The following is a 19241-nucleotide window of genomic DNA, read 5'->3' on the forward strand; positions in this document are numbered from 1 at the left end:
CATCAGTAGAAATGTGTTGGATAGTGTCAAGCCAATGCTAAAGGCCTTTTCAGTTGAGTGGTAAAAGTTATCGTATTGTTAGGTGTGATCTGTTTATATTAAAAGGTTATGGCAACCCCACTAGGCCAGATTCACTTATTGTGAATAACGTGTTAAAGGAAATGACATTTTCAGGTTGGCTCATTAATACGCTTTGCTAAAGTCCTCTGTCAGTTATTTTGTTGCATGGGATCTGGCAGAATACGGTAATAGGCAAGGGTTTTGGTGTTGACGACTCACTGGAACGAATCATGTAGGTGGAAGATTTGCATTATGGTAATCCTTATTCGGCTCTACTAGTATGGATTTTATATGGTTTTGAAAGTTATAATTTAGCACAGATTTGTATTTTTTTTTTTTTTTACAGTATGCCTGATGGTTACCTCGTGGAAGGTGTATCCCGAACACAGAGTTATGTAATGACAAGAGATTGATAACGGTTATATCACTGATTGTTTAATGAAGGGCATTAAGTCTGACACATTGATGTTAGCATGTTCTTTTCACAATCCATAGAGGCGTATTTTGTTGCATGAAATCTCAGACATTTGTAGGGAAGGAGTTTGGTGTGGAAGCAGACTTGCTGGTATCAGTTTGGAAGGAAGGCCTGATGGGCATTGCTGTCTACCACAATCTTGCATTAAAAAAAGAATAAAATAAAATATCTATTGATGGAGGGCAGTTGGGTTTACCCTCTTCTGCCATTTATTTGAGTCTTTTTTTAAAAGTCTACTAACATCCATGACAATACATTACATGGTGTGATGGTTCATTTCACATCAGTCATTGGCTCTCTTGACCTGTGAGTGATATTTTCTAATCATATTTGCTCATCCATCTCAAAATGAGTGCTCTTCAATGTAATGAGTAGGTGGCAAGTTCTTCAGTTTTCTACTTTTTTGTTCCCACTTTTATTTCTTTGTTTCCTTTTTTATTTCAAGTTTTCTTAAGCGAATACAACTGCTCTCCAAGCAGTGCTAGCGGGACGCTTAATGTCTTATTTCATGTGCAGTGCGTGGCACCCCATGTGGCCACTTCCACTAAACCATACGACCCTTTATGGAATGCTGTTTTCCAAAGTGTATCAGTTTTACCATTCCAAGAAGGCCAACATGTCTAACCATGGCTGCATGCTAAAACCTTTAAAACGATAACTATATTCACTATTTGTGCAAGACCGACACCTGCTACTGTATTTAGCTTAATTTTGCAAGCATATTCCTGCCATGTTTAGACAGCAGCATGTTTCCATTTTTTTCTACCTGTATTCTTTTAATTTATCTTGCATATGTTGAGTCTGTATTTTATTGCGGTTGTGTTAGAAAGTTAATGCAGTCATTAGTCTGTGATTCAGTAATTGGATGCATGAGTGCAACATTGAGTGACAGTGCATGTATGAGGACCTATTGAATGCATACACTTGTACATATATGGACATATAAACCAAACCATGTCTTGGTTTCAGACCATATTATTTCACAGATTCAAATTGTTGTACTTTAAACTGTTTTAAGATAGTCAGTTGTCTGGTTGCTCTGACAATTGCTTAGATGAGCTTTTGGACATGTTTACTGTGCACAAAATTCACTTTGACACAACATGCCACTTTGCCTATTTATTTATTGTCTTTTTCTGTCAGGGAAAGGGGAGGAGCAGTCTTTGGCTGCTAATGTGCTTACACTGCTGTGCCTTCAAATGGGTTCTGGGCCTGAAGGGGAGGAAATTTTCCGGAGTCTTAAGCCACTTCTAATCAATATCCTCACTGATGCCTCAGCCAGCCTAATCGCCCGGCAAAGCGTAAGTGCTATCTTTTGTCTAAGCGTCCTGTACTTTCTATATTTCTTTCCAGAAGTTGATCACTAACGTTTATTTGCTACAATTAAGTGAATCTTTACCATGGCCCTTTGCCTCTATTTCTAACTTAAAGTAAGTTCACACAAGAAACTTGCTTATCTGTTTCTGTGATGAAGATTCATTTATGGAATATTGTTTGCACTAGCACTTGAAGCTGTGAGTAAAGTTTTTATTGACCCAATTAGGATTGATCAACCTTCAATTATCTGTTATTATGCCAAAGAAACGGGTGTAGGCATTTGTCAAGTGTGACCAAACTAATTGCAGTTTCTCTGTATATCTTCACAGCTCGAGGCCCTGGTTTCATGACCACAGAGGCCATCAGTGATCTGACTTGTGTTTAGTATTTCCCCAGGATTGCTGTGGTAGTGAAATTATGCTGGTGATTAACTAATCCAATAAGATTGAGGCTAGATGTCTCAAATTTACGTTGGTGTTCAGCTCGCAAACCAACTAAGTTTATAAAAATCATACTTGTATCGAAAGACTTTATGGTGCTAAAAGCCCCCCTAAAAAACAACCAACCGGAATTAACAGAATACTATAATCTATAAAACAAAAAATAAACCTGATTTAAACCATTTAAATTATTGCTTCCATTAAATCGAGATTGGATTGTGCAAATTCCTTCTGATTAGGTCTTTCCAACAATGCTGTTGACAGACTGCAGGTGGTGCAAAGTAAGGCTGCTCATGTCTTCTATAAACTCACTAGGAACAACATGTTACTCATGTTGAAACAAATTCACTGGTTATCGGTGAAACAGAGTATAAGTTTTAAAATCTGTTGCCTAATTTTCAAAGTCTTCGATGGAATGGCGCCTTGCTTTGTGTCCCGGAGGATTAAGATATGCACTCCATCACAGTCTCCAAGAAGTGTTTGTGACTCCTCTAAGATACTTGAAGAAATGTGTGGGAGGCTGCAGTTTCCTCTGTGCGGGGCACCCACCTTCTGGAATTGCATCCCTGACCATCTATGCCATGAAACGGAGTTCAAGCTTTTCAGGAAAAAACGAAAACATAGCTATTTAGACTAGCATATCACTGCTGACATTTATTCCTTTAATTTACCTTCACAGTAACCACCTAGTCTACTTTTAGCTTTAAGAAACCAGTGGTCCAAGTTTGCTCTAACAAGTATATTTACATAACAAATGCAGATAATTGCTTGGTCAAATGGGGTTGGCACACAGTTTTTGTACATACATATGTTCAAGATCTTTTCATAACTAGGGAACAACCAGGAAAGCTTAAAGCAGGGCATTTTACAGAAAGGAGGTTTTTTCTTCTTCTAGCGCTTAGAAAAACAGGCTGTGGGCCATCGGTACTTCTGAAGTGTTGCCTGGCTTATTTTATCTGGCCAAACGCGTATTCTTTTAATGCATCTCTGAATCCCCAGATGCTGTTGGCACCCTTGCATGCAATCCTCACTAGGATGAAAGGATTAAAGCATTTGAGGAAATTTGAGGATTTGTTCAAACCCCTCTCTTCAGGCAATAGACATGCTTTTGGCCATGTCCTTTGTGCTCTGAACCCTATTCAGCTAAATGTACACTGAATTCTCTGCTCCCAAACTGTCTCCTACACTTCATAATTTCCTTTGAGTAAATGGTCCGGAGTATTATTTTTCACCACTTGGTTGAACATGGATATATTGTCATAGGTCACAGGCTGCTCTGACTGCTACCATCCTGCACCTACTAATTAAAGTTGATTAAAATGGCATATAATGGGTGTGCACCCTCTGCACATCTGGCACAGGCCAAGACCATACATGATACATCTGGTAAAAGATCCCTATTTCGGGTATTCCTGTGGGTTCCTGATTAGGAGTTTTACACTCCTAATGAACCGCTTGTTACTTTCATTAGATTACTCCGAGCATTTTCTTTTTGGTGGTCTTCTCTTGTCCACTTGAATTTCGATCTTAAACTGCACCAGGCGAGGCACCTAATCATTTTAAGTGATGGCAGCTAGTGTCTTCACTACTATAAGAATGTTATGTTAGTATGAATTTGTAGAGCGCACGTTCACCCTGTGGTTTCTTGGCGCTGTGTACCGCTGGGGAACCCGTCCTGGCTTTCCCTGTGAGATGGTTCCTATTGGGCATCCCCAAGGTGAAGCCAGGCATCCCCGGCAGCGAGGGGGCCGTTGTGGAGATTAAGCAAGCTATTGCCCAGAGTTGCACCGTGGGACCCATGGTTAGAGAGGCACCGAGGCGAGATTTATCGAGCCCGCTGACATTGGTTCCGTACCCTGCCGCGTTGGGAATTGAACCCTGGTCCCGGGCCGACCTCTGCTTCTGGGTCTGCCGCCTCTAACCGGTGAGCGACAGAATGTGTGTTTCAAGTATGTTTTGGTAAAAGCTTTCACAAAACCGAATAGTACAGAATCTGTCAAATTAAAAAAAAATACAAATATTGTATGTGGTAAGTGATTTTTTTTCATTCATGTATTCAGGCTCCAACATCTAAAAATATTTTATGCCTATCATAAAATACACCTAAGGATTTCCCTGTAAATAAAATGAATTACCTGCTCATTAGCTGACCTCAGATATAACGAATTTTAACAGAAGTGCTCCGACATTAGTGGTGGACAAAGTGAAACATGCTCAGTATCAAGTGCCCCACTAACCCAAATAATATCTTACAGCTATGTAGAAAGAGTGTATTAATATTCTATATCCTAGAAGGATCTTTGTTTTAAATGCAATGGAATAGCCCCTGTACTGCAACAAGGATGCAGTACAAGAGAGCATCTCCAAATATGTGCAGTTTATGCATTTGATTTAACTATCTTCCCATACCCTAAATCCAGGCAAAATTTAGTTTGCAACCCTATTCTAATTGAAACTCTTTATATCGGACCCTAAATAAGGTTACATTTATAGAGAAGCGAGCTCTTCAAAAAGCGTTCCCGTATTCAACTCGTAAGATATTCTGATTCATATGCTAGTTTTAGAGGGTTAGCCAACTTTTTCTGCTGCCACAAAAAAAAGCAGTTTTCCAACACAATATGGTTTTGATACAGGATGGCTTTAACAAAATCAAAAAAGCACACATAATAGAATTTAAAAGCTATTGCAGTTGGAGTGTTAATATACAATACTTGGAACATTTTCCCACAGCCACCTGATATAACCATTGTTTTTTGGAGGTATTGGGTGCTTTAAAAAAGTGCTTGAAGGAATCCTGTTAAACAAAATATTGATGCCTTTCAAGACCCACTGAAGTAAAGTAGGACTAAGGTGGGTCATTTATAGACTACGATTATTCCATCCTGTGATCCCAGTCTGATGAGTGCACCATGATTCATTAAGGGGGGAAATAGGGAGAGTACGTACCCGTTCCTTACAAACAACTGTTTATTTTATTGTTGGATTCATAAAGTACTTCTTGATCTCTCAAACTTTTTTTTACTCTCCCCTGCAGTGTGCCTCTGCCCTAGCAATGTGCTGTTACTTGGTTGCAGCTGATGTTGAGGTAAGTGAGGTCTTAAAGCAGATCCCACCTGGCTGCTTAGTAAGGGAATGTCTTCAGTGTCGTACTTTATCATTAAGATGTGTGCCACTAAAACGAGTGGGTTTCTATGTGATGCAAGCCTCAATAAGACTTTGTTGGCTTACTGTGCCAGCTCTGAGATTAGGGGTTTGGATGACTGAGATCATTTAGACAGGTAGATGTTTTTTCCCTTCTTGATTTTGAGAAGGCTAGCAAGAATTTTCATATAAATGTAGTCTTAAATGCCTTAAATGCCTGAAACGTTCAGTTTACTCATTGACAAGTTCACACTTTTTATTCCATTTATATTTGGCAGGTGATTTGTGCAATTTAACACACAAAGTAACAGTAATTGTGTTGGTATGGATAGCGGTAATGTTGAACATTTACTGTTCCACGTCCCTCTTGGTACCTTTTGTGCTTCATCGCAAGTCGGGGTGCATTGATTTCACCTTTTATTTTAAAAAAGTTATGCCAGACGTCTTTGGTGTCATAAAATAATACCTTATTGTTTCAGTTTCACATTTCCAGACTAGAACCTAAAATGCGTTCAGAATTGGATTAAATGTTCAACTAGAAGCTGGTATTGCCCACCAAATCGGTCCTTTAAGGAAACAATATTATGTCCAATTGTGAACTGTTGAGTGGTGTTACTTGATAACTTCTGTTATCACCTCCTGTGGAATCTGTAACTCTATGCTGCTCTTCGAATCTTTAGTGTATTTCGCTCTTCAACCCCCTTACTGATCTTCCATGCTTTGAGATAGGTGGCCACTCTGTCATTGATTTCCAAGTTGTCTCCTAAAAGGAAAACCATAATTTATTTGTTATAGCCTCTATCTTAATTTGGGCTGATCGCAGTGAAATGCTCTAGGTTCCGCTGCTTCTGTTTGGCTAACGGAGTTCTTGTCCACGGATTCTCCCCACTGGCAGATCGTGTCTATTGCTGTTAAGCTGCCTTTCTTATGTTGTGCAGAAATATTACAAAAGGTTGGGGCCTTTTCGCAATGGAGAAAAAATTCTTTCTCCATGGTGGCATCAACTTGTTCTCTCGTTCCTGCTTTTCAGTTTAATTGTGCTGAATTTGCATAAGGCCCCTTTTGACAAGAATCCTGATGATTTGGTGTGCAGATTACAGGAAACTACTCTCGTAGACATTTCAAACGTTTTTCTCCTAGGTGATCTAGTGCCTGCATTTATTATGCTCTGCCCATCTTCAGTCCAACAAGTTGTTTCTTTTATTCCAAAATGTCTTGGGCAGGCTTTCCTATATAATGGTGTATCTTAATTGTAAAACGTCAACAGATTAAGCATTTGAGATGCATAGATTAATGCCACAGCTCCCTCCCGAAACTGCAGCTTCTGTGACATTTTCTGAGATGCACAATTGTGCTCCATAGGCAGTCTTCCCTCCATTTCTTGATGTTGTGGGTTTTTGTCTACAAGATTGATGAAAGCCTTGACCACAGTTCAGCAAAGTTATTAGTTCCTGTCCAGCTAATTGAGATTTTCTTGAGATTTCAAAGTGGTGATTTGCATGAGCCTGGGTGTGTTTAGGCCACTTTCAAGTCGGTTCATCCAGAACTTCTTCTCCTTTTCGCAACAGCTTTTCCAATGATTTTTTGTTTGCTTTTATCTTCAGCATGTTTATCTTGTGCTACTCCACCATGTCTAACAGGAGCTATCCAGGGCGGAAGGCCTTGTCAGTAGGACCGATTTATCTGCATAAGAGGATGGGAACAGTTTCCTTTCCAATGTGCAAGACCTCTTCCATTGCATTTGTCAGTGTGATTTATTTGTGTGCAGCTTGAAAAGTGCACATGCTAGTAAGTAGCCCTAGTGTACTCTTTCTGCTTAACTGCCCCTTTGGATGGAGGTGCAGGAGTAAAAGTGGAGCTACATTAGTGCCTCTGTATTTGTTTCAAGCTTTATCCACAGTAGATTGGTGTCAGAGGCTGGCCTGTAGTTAGTTCTGGTGACCTACATTGACACATTTTTCTTGATACAAAATTGTGCGATGATATCTTAAGCACAACTATTTGGCCTGTTTTTTTTGTCAACCTTTTTATGCTGCTCCCTTAGCTTTGTAAAGCTTCCAATATGTATTTAGTGACTCTACGCCTTGTATTCTTAAATGTAGATGGAGACCTCCACACTATAACCATGGAGTTATGAAAAATATTGATTCCATTAAATTTTAAATGACCGGCTTGAGCATTATTCGCCCACGAGGCAACTATTCGACAAGAGGCATGGTATAAATTATATGAAGCCACTGTCACCAAGGACCCTTGCCTCGTTTGGAAAACCTTTAATGCCCCTACTTTCAGGACCGTCGCAACAGTTGTAGCAATGGTATTCTCCCTCCGAATAGATGGGTAGAGCTTCTCTGGGCTATATGGGAGCCATAGTGAGCATACTCTTTTTAGTCTACCAACACAGCTTGATGACACCCATATAGAGAAGAGCGCTCCAAACTTGTCACCACCCACTAAACAAGAAGTTGAAAAAGCCTTAAACTAGACCATTAGTCTAGGAATAAAGCCTCTGTCCTAGATGGGGTCCCTGCTGATCTTTTTGGCAAACCCGAGCCTGTGGCTACCAGTGCTCACTAATATTTTAGGCTGTCTTGCTAAGACTGGATCGTCAAAATCGTGGTCTGGTGTGACCATAGTCCCAATATTTAACAAGCATTTACAATGCAATGGTTTCGCCTTTGGAAAAGTTAGAGTTATTGGCATTGTATATGCCAAAATTTGTATTTATGTTTTTGTTTCGAAAACAGATAAGTAAATGGCATTGTCATTTACATTGCCATTACCTTTTTTTTGCAGTCACTTGGCACTCTCTAGCACTCCCTAGTACTCTTTATGCACTCTGCATTTCTTATGCACTCTGCATTTCATATGCACTCCCTGTGCACTCTGCACTCCCTATGCAGCACTCTGTATGCACTCTGTACTCTATATGCACCCTGCACGCTCCACTTCCTATGCACTCTGCACTTTTTATGCAGCACTCTGTATGCACTGTGCACTTTGTATGCACTCCACACTTCCTATGCACTCTGCACTCCCTATGCACTCTGCACTTATCATGCACTCCCTATGCAGCACTTTGCATAGAGAGTGCAGAGTGCATAGAGAGTGCAGAGTGCATAGAGAGTGCAGAGTGCCTAAAGAGTGCAGAGTGCACTCCCTATGCACTCTGCACTCTGCACTGTCTATGCACTCTGCACTCCCTATGCACTCTGCACTCCCTATGCACTCTGCACTCCCTATGCACTCTGCACTCCCTATGCACTCTGCACTCCCTATGCACTCTGCACTCCCTATGCACTCTGCACTCCCTATGCACTCTGCACTCCCTATGCACTCTGCACTCCCTATGCACTCTGCACTCCCTATGCACTCTGCACTCCCTATGCACTCTGCACTCCCTACGCACTCTGCACTCCCTACGCACTCTGCACTCCCTACGCACTCTGCACTCCCTACGCACTCTGCACTCCCTACGCACTCTGCACTCCCTACGCACTCTGCACTCCCTACGCACTCTGCACTCCCTATGCACTCTGCACTCCCTATGCACTCTGCACTCCCTATGCACTCTGCACTCCCTATGCACTCTGCACTCCCTATGCACTCTGCACTCCCTATGCACTCTGCACTCCCTATGCACTCTGCACTCCCTATGCACTCTGCACTCCCTATGCACTCTGCACTCCCTATGCACTCTGCACTCCCTATGCACTCTGCACTCCCTACGCACTCTGCACTCCCTACGCACTCTGCACTCCCTACGCACTCTGCACTCCCTACGCACTCTGCACTCCCTACGCACTCTGCACTCCCTACGCACTCTGCACTCCCTACGCACTCTGCACTCCCTACGCACTCTGCACTCCCTACGCACTCTGCATGCATTCTGCATTACCTATGCACTGTGCACTGTCTATGCACTGTGCACTCTGCACTTCTTATGCACTCTGCACTCCCTATGCACTCTCTGCATTCCTTATGCACTCTCTGCATTCCTTATGCACTCTGCACTTCCTATGCACTTTGCACTCTCTATACACTCTGCACTCCCTATGTACTCTCTCTGCACTTTGCACTGTCTATGCACTCCCTATGCACTCTGCATTACCTATGCACTCTCTATGCACTTTGCACTCCTTATGCACTCTGCACTCTCTATACATTCTGCACTTTTTATGCACTCTCTCTCTGCACTCCTTATGCACTCTGCACTCCTTATTCACTCCCTATGCACTCTGCACTTTGTATACATTCCCTATGCACTTTGTATGCACTCTTTATGCACTCTCTCTGGACTCTGCATTCCCTATGTACTCTGCACTGCCTATGCACTTTGCACCCTCTATGCACTCTGCACGCACTCTGCACGCACTCTGCACTCTATGCACTCTGCACTCCCCCTGCTCTATGCACTCCCTACTCTGCACTCCCTTTGTTAAAGTTTGAGCTTTTGATAAATGGTGTTTTGTATCTTCATTGAATTATGTGTAAAACGTTGATGTGTTTTACTTTACACAGAAATCTGGAGTGCATTTATAATGCAATTATTTGCAGAGAGAGGGAAGGGATGAAAGAGGCCAGGAGTAAGAAAGCTCAAAAGGAAGCGAGTGCAGGATAGAGAGGGAGGGCAGGAGGGAAGGAATAGACGCAGGAGAGAGGGAGGGCATAAAGGAGTGTGAGGGCATGAGGGAAGGTAGGAAAGTGTGAGAAAGGCAGAAAGGAGAGGGCGGCAGGTAAGAGAGGGAGGGCGGAAAGGAGAAGGAGGGCTAGAGGAGGAGAGAGAGGGAGATGGAGGACAGGAAGGTGAAAGAAAGAGGTGGAAAAGGGAGGGCAGTCGAGACTAAGAAGGCAGAAGAGAGAGATAACAGAAGAGTGGCATTGTAAATGGCAATGTCTTTTCGCCATGTGTTATGGAGTGTATGCATGTGGTGTGTAGTAGAATTATGTGGGTATGATTGGAATTGTAGCAATGGTGGCATGCTGCGCTTTAGATGAAAATGTTTAAAAGTAAAGTGTGCCATACTGCGATGCTCCAATAGTTAATTGTGGATGCATTAACAATTGATGTGTGTACTGATCGCTGGTGGTGTGTGTGCCTGTAGAAATTGTGCACTGATGGCTGGTGGTGTGTGCGCCTGGTGGAAGCGTGCACTGCCGGCTGGTGGTGTGTGTGCCTGGTGAAAGCGTGCACAAACGTCTGGTGGTGTGTGTGCCTGGTGAAAGCGTGCAATGACGGCTGGTATTGTATGTGCTTAGTGAAAGCGTGCACTGACAGCTGGTGGTGTGTGTGTGGGTGTGTGTTGGTGTTCCTGGCGAAAGCGTGCAGTGACGACTGGTGTTGTGTGTGCCTGTTGAAAGTGTGCACTGACGGCTAGGTGTGTGTGTGTGTGTGTGTGTGTGTGTGGTTGTGTGCCTGGTGAGTGTGTGTGGGGTGTTTGTGTGGTGTGTGTGTGGTCTTATGTATGTGGTGTTGTGTGATCCTCTGTGAGATACCGGGGTCTGTCGTCTGGAATGGAAGCTTTGGTCAGATGGGGGGAGCATGGAAATGTTGTGCTCCTGTGAAAGAGCTGGTAGGTGATTGGGGTCCCCCTTAGGAGCCAAAGATTCTGAAAGCAGTGCCCCTGTCTTTAACACCACCACTCCAGTGTGCCTCAAGTAACATGTGCCAGGTCTTCTACAACGCAGGGGCAGAGAGGAGAGGCAGGACAACGCAGGGGCAGAGAGGAGAGGCAGGACACAACGCAGGGGCAAAGAGGAGAGGCAGGTGACAACGCAGGGGCAGAGAGGAGCGGCAGGACACAACGCAGGGGCAGAGAGGAGCGGCAGGACATGGGGCAGAGAGGAGCGGCAGGTGACAAGGCAGGGGCAGAGAGGAGCGGCAGGACACAACGCAGGGGCAGAGAGGAGAGGCAGGACACAACGCAGAGAGGAGAGGCAGGACACAACGCACGGGAAGAGAGGAGAGGAGAGGCAGGACACAACGCAATTGCAGAGAAGAGAGGAGAGGCAGGAAAACGCAGGGGCAGAGAGGAGAGGCAGGACACACTGCAGAGAGGAGAGGAGAGGCAGGATACAACGCAGGAGAGGCAGGGGCGGAGAGGAGAGGCAGGAAACAACGCAGGGGCAGAGAGGAGAGGCAGGACACAACGCAGGGACAGAGAGGAGAGGCAGGACACAACGCAGGGGCAGAGAGGAGAGGCAGGCGACAATGCAAGGGCAGAGAGGAGAGGCAGGTGACAACACTGGGGCAGAGAGGAGAGGCAGGTGACTACGCAGGGGCAGAGAGGAGAGGCAGGACACAACGCAGGGGCAGAGAGGAGAGGCAGGTGACAACGCAAGGGCAGAGAGGAGAGGCAGGTGACAACGCTGAGGCAGAGAGGAGAGGCAGAGGACAACGCAGGGCCAAAGAGGAGTTTGGAACATAGCTCGCTGTCCACATAAGGAGGGATGCTGGGTTCATAGCCAGGGGCACAGCTTGCTGCCTTCAAGGAGAGATGGAGAGCTGGTGCATGGCAGCTAATGTGGACTCCCGCTGCAGGGTATGGAGAGACCTAAAGTGAGACTGTCAATATATTAAACAGCATCCCCCCCTCCACCTCCCCCACAGGAAGCAAAACAATCTTGAAGCACCGCGATGTACAGACCCCAAAGCCAGGGCAGACGGAGCGAGTCTTCAGCCCCCCGAGCCAGGAGTCCACAACCCTCATAGGAGACAGCCACAGACCTCAGAGCAAGGGTGCACCACCCACCGCGTGGGGCACACCAGAGTCCATAGGGTAGAGTGATCCACTGTCCTCATAGCACGGGCTGGTTACCCTATGAAAGCAGGAGTCCACAGACCGGAGGGGACGGGCCCACAGTCCTCAAAGCGTGCCGATGCACTGTCCTTAAAACGGGACCCTACAGACCTTAAAGTAGGGGATTCGCAGACCCTATAGCTGAGAGTCCACAGTCCTCACCGCAGGTGGTCCAATGACAACACAACAACTGGTCCACCTCCCTCAGAGCAGCATGTCCACGGACCTCAGTGCAGGAAAATCCATAGTCCCGATAGAAGGGGGGCCTGCTGTCCTCTGTAGAGAGGAACCCACAGTCTTCGGAGCCAGGAAAACCCCGTTCTCAAAGCATGAGTTAAATGTCACGGAGCACAGAGTCCTCGGAGGTCCGCTGAAACCACAAACCAGGGAGCAGACGATGTAATGACCACAGGTCAGGGGAATCCACAGTCATCACAACAGGAGGAGAGGAGGGGTGACCAGGGTCTTCTGTGCACGGAGACGCACATAACTCAGACGGGGGGTCCTCTGTACAGTAAGATGACACCCCTCATGCATGGACTGGGCCACACTTCTGGGAGATCCGCAGCCCTTAGGGAAGGACGGTCCATCGCGCCTCCCCTGACTCGCACACAGCGCCTGGTCAGGTAGAGGAGGAGGTCAAGGCGCTAGCCTGAGCTCGCGTGAGGCACAAGGTTGTGCAGCCGGGGCCTGCCGAGGAAGAGGAGGGTCCAGGTGCTTTGAGTGAAAGAAGCGCAGCAGAGGTGCTGCTGAGACCCCCGGCCTTGGTGCCCGCAGGACACAGCGTGGCTGGGGAGGACGGAGGCGGGGGCCACAGGAGGTGGCGTTAAGAGAGGGGTGGGGGTCCTCGTGCAGTCCGGTGGCTGAAGCGGGGCGCAGGACAAAGCGCGGCTGGGGAGAATGGAGGCGGGGGCCGCAGGAGGTGGCATGAAGAGAGGGGTGAGGGTCCTTGTGTAGTCCGGGGGCTGAAGGGGCCAGCCTCGGGAGCGGAGAAGAAGGCGGCCGGCCAGGATGCTGCAGACACGGAGGCAGGCTCAGCCTATCCGATGCGAGCCTGGGGTAGCGGAAGTGCAATTACATTCCACTTGACCTTCACTTACACATACATATTTATACATATACAAACACACACTCTGCCTACTCATTTACACTCTTACATAAACACACTTAAAACTGCCAGCACGCACACAACCTACATATATCTAAAAGCATTTTTCCCCTTACCTCAGCTGCGAGGGAAAAGCATTCGCCAGCTATGTATACCCCATTTTTTATGAAGGCGGGTGCACAGCGGCTCTTTCATAAAGGGCGAGGCGGCGTCCGGGGCTCCCGAAGCTTCACAGAGTCATAACAATATATTACATATATTTGCCACTACGTCCTGAAGGAACTTGATGCCTAATGATGGTTCTCCTCACAAACTCTCCAGCCTTGTGGTACACACGTCTTTTTCTTCTCCAGTAATTTCTAGTATTGTGTTCTCCCGTGTTAATTAAGAACAGAATCAAGGTGATCCGAGCAGTCACAGACCATTGTAAAGGAGATGTCATGACTGGGCCAGGGAAACTAGGACCCTGGGGCAAAGGGCAGAGGCCAGAGGACATCGGACACCGCTTCCGATGAGGGGAGGGCACAGGAAGGGACAGGAGACACTACAGGGCTGGACCTCGAGGCAAGAGGTCAGGAGACATGTGAGCTGAGCGCCAATGCAATAAAAGAAGGCTTGTCACTTACCATCGCGTCCTGTCTTTCCTTGGGGCAACAGAACACGACAGGAGCAGTTCTCCAAGTCCCAACCCGCCAAACTTGATGTTTCCACAATCCTTTAAAAATGGTGGACTCTCTGGTCGGCTGCAGAACAGGAAACATCCTCCGCCCTTCCTCAAATTCATGAAGAAGCCTTTTAAAAGCATGACGTCCTTAATAAAATCCATGACAAGAGCTGAAGGAAAAATCCTGCCGACTCAGAACACTTCATGTGAATGAGGAATGCGCCCCAAACCTTCTTAAATGTCCCATTCTAGACTATCACATGGGCCACCTGTCTGCTTTTCCAGAGCGTCAGTATCCACATTTAGCTCATTTAGTAGACACCAGCAAAGGGGAACTTGTGATCTCCCCTATTTTGCAATTGTTAGAATTATGAATATATGAAAATGCCTAATTGCAGATTTATCCTTTATAGTGAGCAAAATGAAGAGGACTTTAGGCGCCCCGCGCCTAACAGAGCACACTCGCTCCTTGCCCCGGCCGGTCCCGGTTGCTCTCCCGCCCGCTCTCGACAATCCTACGAGCGGCGGGGGAGTTATGCAGGCACTCGGCAGTTGGGACGGCAGGCCGGGGGCACAGGGGCACTCACGGTCTCCTCGGCGGGGATGGGTCTCCTCCGGGAGGCTCTTCGTCGTGCTTCAGGTGCAGCTCCTCCGCCGATGGCCCAATCAGGTCGCTGCTTTGCAGGCGAGCCCTCACAACCACCCGGGAGTCAGCCAACGGCAGTGCGGCTCCCGGGGCAACCCACGATGACGAACCTTGAGCGGCCAATCCCTGCACAGCTTCAGTAGTGACGCGACGGCGCACGGGCCAATCCCGTCGCGGCGTCAGTGAGGGGGCTCGACTCCTGTGGCCAATAGGAGCGCGGCGGCTTCGATCTCAGCTACCGCAGCTCCCGGTCACGAACACAGCTTGCAGAGGGTGTTTCTGGCCCCGGGCCGCGACGGTGATTTAGCGGCCAGAGATTTTCGGGCCGCAGATCGCGGTCAGCCTGCTTCCTCGCCAGCAGATCGACACGGGGGATTATAAGGCACAGGGAAACACCACGGGTCTCCCCTCACCCCTGAATCTGTGCCGATGAGCACAGCGATCGGGCCAGCTCTTCTCGGGGGCGTTCCCGGCTTTTGGCTGACGTATCATGACGTAGCCAAAAGCCAAAGATTCTCGGGAACGCCCCCGTGTCTGGTCCGGCATTGACGGACGCCTCTCTGTTCCAATGGCTAGCCTCCATTTATGGAGCTAGCCAATGAAGCAGAGAGGCGTGTTCAAGTCACCCATACTAGAAACTACAGATTTCTCTGGAGGAGGAGCCTAACGGCTCCGCCCCCCAGCGAAACCTAAAAAGGGCGACCGGTCAAATCCCAAACGTTATCGCCCGATCTCATTGTTCGACTACATGTAAACTAATTATTATTTTTTTAATATCTTTTATTGCATTTTATATTTAAGATTACATTACACAGCAGTGAGTTCTTACAAAAGGAGGGGGGGGGAGGACTTTATATAGGAGAAGGTCGGAACAGTATAGAGTATTGTGACATTCCTGAACGGATACAAATCTCAAGAACCCCTTGTCAAGATGCTTCTCCATCTCGCTCCCAAGAGGAGCACGCTCCGCCCTCGGAGTTGCAATAGCAGTGTAATCAAATCCACACCTGTAATCGCCAGGGTGGGCCCGGGGGTCGGGGGGGGGGGGGAGGGGGGGTCGGCATAGCATTGGATATTCATTTCCTTATGCATAATATCACAACCATAGAACAATAACATATAATATAAAATCTGGGAACATAAGGAAAAAAGGAAAACAAAGCAAATTAGGTAGAATGTGGGTTAGGGTGGGTGTATGTGGTGCTCTGTCATCTGTGTGAGTCATCAGGTATAGAGTGTAATGGAGCCGGGAGGGGGTGGTGGTCAGAGGGGAGGGGGGGGGGGGAAGGGCCCCGGAGGGAGTCGCATAATGAAGGCAAGAATCAACAATGGGTGCGTCTAAACTATACCTCCCTGCTGGCACACCCGGTGGAAAGCGACCAGGGTGTCATCCCAGGCCTGGACTATAGGGTACATGTGGATCCCCGCCGTTTCCTCCCTATGTAAAGCTACGCTCTCCGCTTTCGCCCAATTATCAAATGAGTTGCGCCAATGTATTGCCTGGGGGCGCTCGCTATTCTTCCAACGTCTAGTAATGAATCTTTTAGCCGTTATTAAACCCAGAATCTGGCCGGGGCCTTCGTCTGTTTCGTCCATTTGTAGAGGCCCAGTAAGAACGCCTCCCACGTGTGTTGTAAGCCGCCCCCTGTCCCCGCTGCCAGTGAGGTTGATACTGCCTTCCAGTAGTCTTGTAGAAGAGGACAAGACCAGAGCATATGCAGGACAGTGGCGTCTACCAGGTGGCACTTGGGACATGCCGTCGTGGTCAATCCAAAATATTGGTTTATCTTGTCCGGGGATAAATATGCCCGATGTGTAATGTAGTATTGGATGATTTTGAAGGGGGAATTACGGGTAATATTATGTGTGCCGGCTAAGGAGTTCCCATCAGTGGTAGGTTCGGGGCATATGGCTTTGTGGAGCTCGTAAGCTTCGAACTGCGAAGGTAGCATTTCCGCGCCACCGCTAGATGTATCTGTTCCGGGCCATGTGACTTGGCTAACGGGTGAAAGAGTGCATGTATCTGAGCCGTTGTCATTACTGTAGTATCCGTGGCTGTGTCTCCTAGGATTTTCCCACTGAGCCAGTAGGTCACCCACTAGCTGCGCGGCTACATAGTAAGGTTCCTGATTAGGGACAGCAAGACCCCCAGCCTCCATTGGCGCATATAGAGTTCTCAGCGCAACTCTGGGTCTGCCCGTGTTCCAGATCAGTTTTCTAATTAGCCTCTCCAAGTCGCAGAAGATTTGGGTAGGAACATAGATTGGAATGTTAGTATAGTAATACTGCAATTTGGGCAGCACTATCATTTTTCAGGGTGATTCTGCTCGGGACATTAAGCGGGAGTGTGTTCCAAAAGGTGACCTGCGCCCTAAGCGACGAGATCGCCCTTATTAAATTGCCTTCTAATACATCATTGGGTATCCGGTACATGTATATCTCCAGATAACGAAAGGTGTTTGGATACCAGACGAGTCGTTCCTCTAGAACCGTGATGGCACATTCCGGCGTGGCTGCGTCAAAGGAGTACACTCCAGATTTTGCCCAATTTACCTGGAGTCCCGACATCTCTCTGAACGTCCGGAATATGTCTGTGAGTGCCGGTGGAAAGCAGGTCAGGTCTCTGATATAAAGCAATAAGTCGTCGGCGTACAATGACACCGCATGGGTCCCATCAGCTAAAGGGATGCCCCTGAGGCTCGGAGCCGGGCCACCAGTGGTTCCATCATTAAAGCAAAGATTAGAGGGGAGAGGGGGCACCCCTGCCTGGTACCTCTGCACACCTTGATTAAATCCGAGAATAGCCCACCTGTGCGAACTCTCACCACAGGCCGCCGGTACAAAAGTTCCACCATTTGGAGAAAGTCATTACCCAGGTCGTACTTCCGCAGCACTGATACCAGGTAAGGCCATTTCACTGAGTCAAATGCCTTCTCAAGGTCGAGCATCAAACATCCCGAATGAGGCCACTGAGGCCACTGAGGCGTGGCTAGACTCTGTACTCTGTACTCTGAACAGCCGTCTGATGTTATACGACCTGCTGCGGGTCGGCACAAAACTGTTTTGATCAGTATGGACAAGGGCAGGCACCAATGGTGCCAGGCACTGGGCCAACGTGGACGCCAGGATCTTATAATCTGTATTAAGGAGGGCCAACGTTCTATACGAGCCCATGTTAGTTTCATCTCTGTCTGGCTTCAGGAGTGATATCAGATTCGCCTCGTTCAAGGTAGGCGGGAGAGCAGAGTCGGCAATTAACGCCTCAAATACTCGTAATAGTTCTGGAATTAGAATGATAGAGAAGGCTTTATAAAACTCCACGGTCAGGCCATCAGGACCCGGGGACTTACCATTGGAGAGGGAAAAGATGGCCGTGCGGAGTTCTTCCGACAAAAGCTGCGCACCCAGATCATCGCGATGCACATCATTTATGTCCGGCAGGGGCAGGGCCGATAAATATGCAGTGATGTCGGCCATGGAGACCCTCAAACGAGAACGATAGAGGCCCTCATAGTGTGACGCAAAAGCTGCATGAATATCCCTCTGCGTGTATGCCATGGTACCTTGAGCAGTGCAGATAGAGGTCACTGGGGTAGTTCAGACGTCTCGCCTTAAAAATCATGACCGTACTTTACCCGGCTTGTCCCCGAATTGATGGGTGCGCGCTGAATGGGCTGCATAGTTTAGGTGTTGCAGCCTGTCAAGCAATTGTGTGTGCTGTTCCCTAGCTGCTCAAAAGGGGGTGGTGATGGGACGGAGCATCTGAATCAATTAAACACTCACACCCAGTCAAAATATCTGGGTTTAATCCATCACCGTTCCCAGACGGCTGGAATGCCAGAAACCGGTCCTCGGAAGCTTGTTTCCGGTCCAGGGAAGGCATGGCTTGGCAGTTCGGGCTGGACTGTTCCCATGAGTCACAGGGTGAGACTGATTTGCATATAGCCATGTCTCAACTGGGGTGGCAGAGTGGGCTAAAGAACAGTGATGGATTGGTCCCAGATCTTTTGACTGGGTGTTTGATTCAGATGCTCCGTCCATCACCACCTCCTTTTGTACCGCGTTCCCTAGCTGCTAGCAAGGACTCGTCATCACCCTCCATCGCCTCCCGCTTCCTATCCGACATTTCAGATTCGACACGTGTCAATTCTCTTTGTTTCCGCATACCCGCCTGTGTGCCTAGACAATTGCCTCGCGTTACGACCTTGAATGCATCCCATTCCATTCTATCTTGGAGTAGAGTCAGTCTGATTATTGTCCTCCAAAATATTGCAAGATGCGTGTCGACGGGGTCTCCCTTAATGGGGCATCCAGCAGCATGTCTGGTTGAAGTCTCCAGGTGGGTACAGGGGGGTGTGGTCGCTCCCAAGCTAAGTCTAAAATGTGAGGATTATGTTCAGTGAGTACGGCCCAGATAGTGGGTTTCCGTGACATGTGGGAGTGGGTCGCTGGTCATCATGTACCTGTCTAACCTAAGATGTAAGGTGTGAGCTCCAGAATAGTAGGAGTCTACCCCTGTGCATGGATTACGATCTCTCCAGGCGTCATGCAGATCCCATTGCGTCGCCTAGTCCAGGAGTGCCCTCATTG

The 19241-nt window shown here is 47.5% G+C and overlaps 1 protein-coding gene across 1 annotated transcript in view; it reads left to right on the top strand.

Moving 5' to 3' along the window:
• The window catches only part of LOC147668823 (interferon-related developmental regulator 2-like), a 93294-nt gene that overhangs the window by 54222 nt on the left and 19831 nt on the right, over positions 1–19241 (top strand). Inside the window, exons 6-7 of the mRNA XM_086948428.1 lie at positions 1679–1836; positions 5327–5377. Coding sequence (XP_086804554.1) covers positions 1679–1836; positions 5327–5377 — 209 coding nt within the window. The remainder of the gene's footprint in view (positions 1–1678; positions 1837–5326; positions 5378–19241) is intronic.

This window comes from Lissotriton vulgaris, unplaced genomic scaffold, assembly GCF_964263255.1.
Source record: "Lissotriton vulgaris unplaced genomic scaffold, aLisVul1.2 SCAFFOLD_437, whole genome shotgun sequence".
Taxonomy (NCBI): Eukaryota; Metazoa; Chordata; class Amphibia; order Caudata; family Salamandridae; genus Lissotriton; species Lissotriton vulgaris.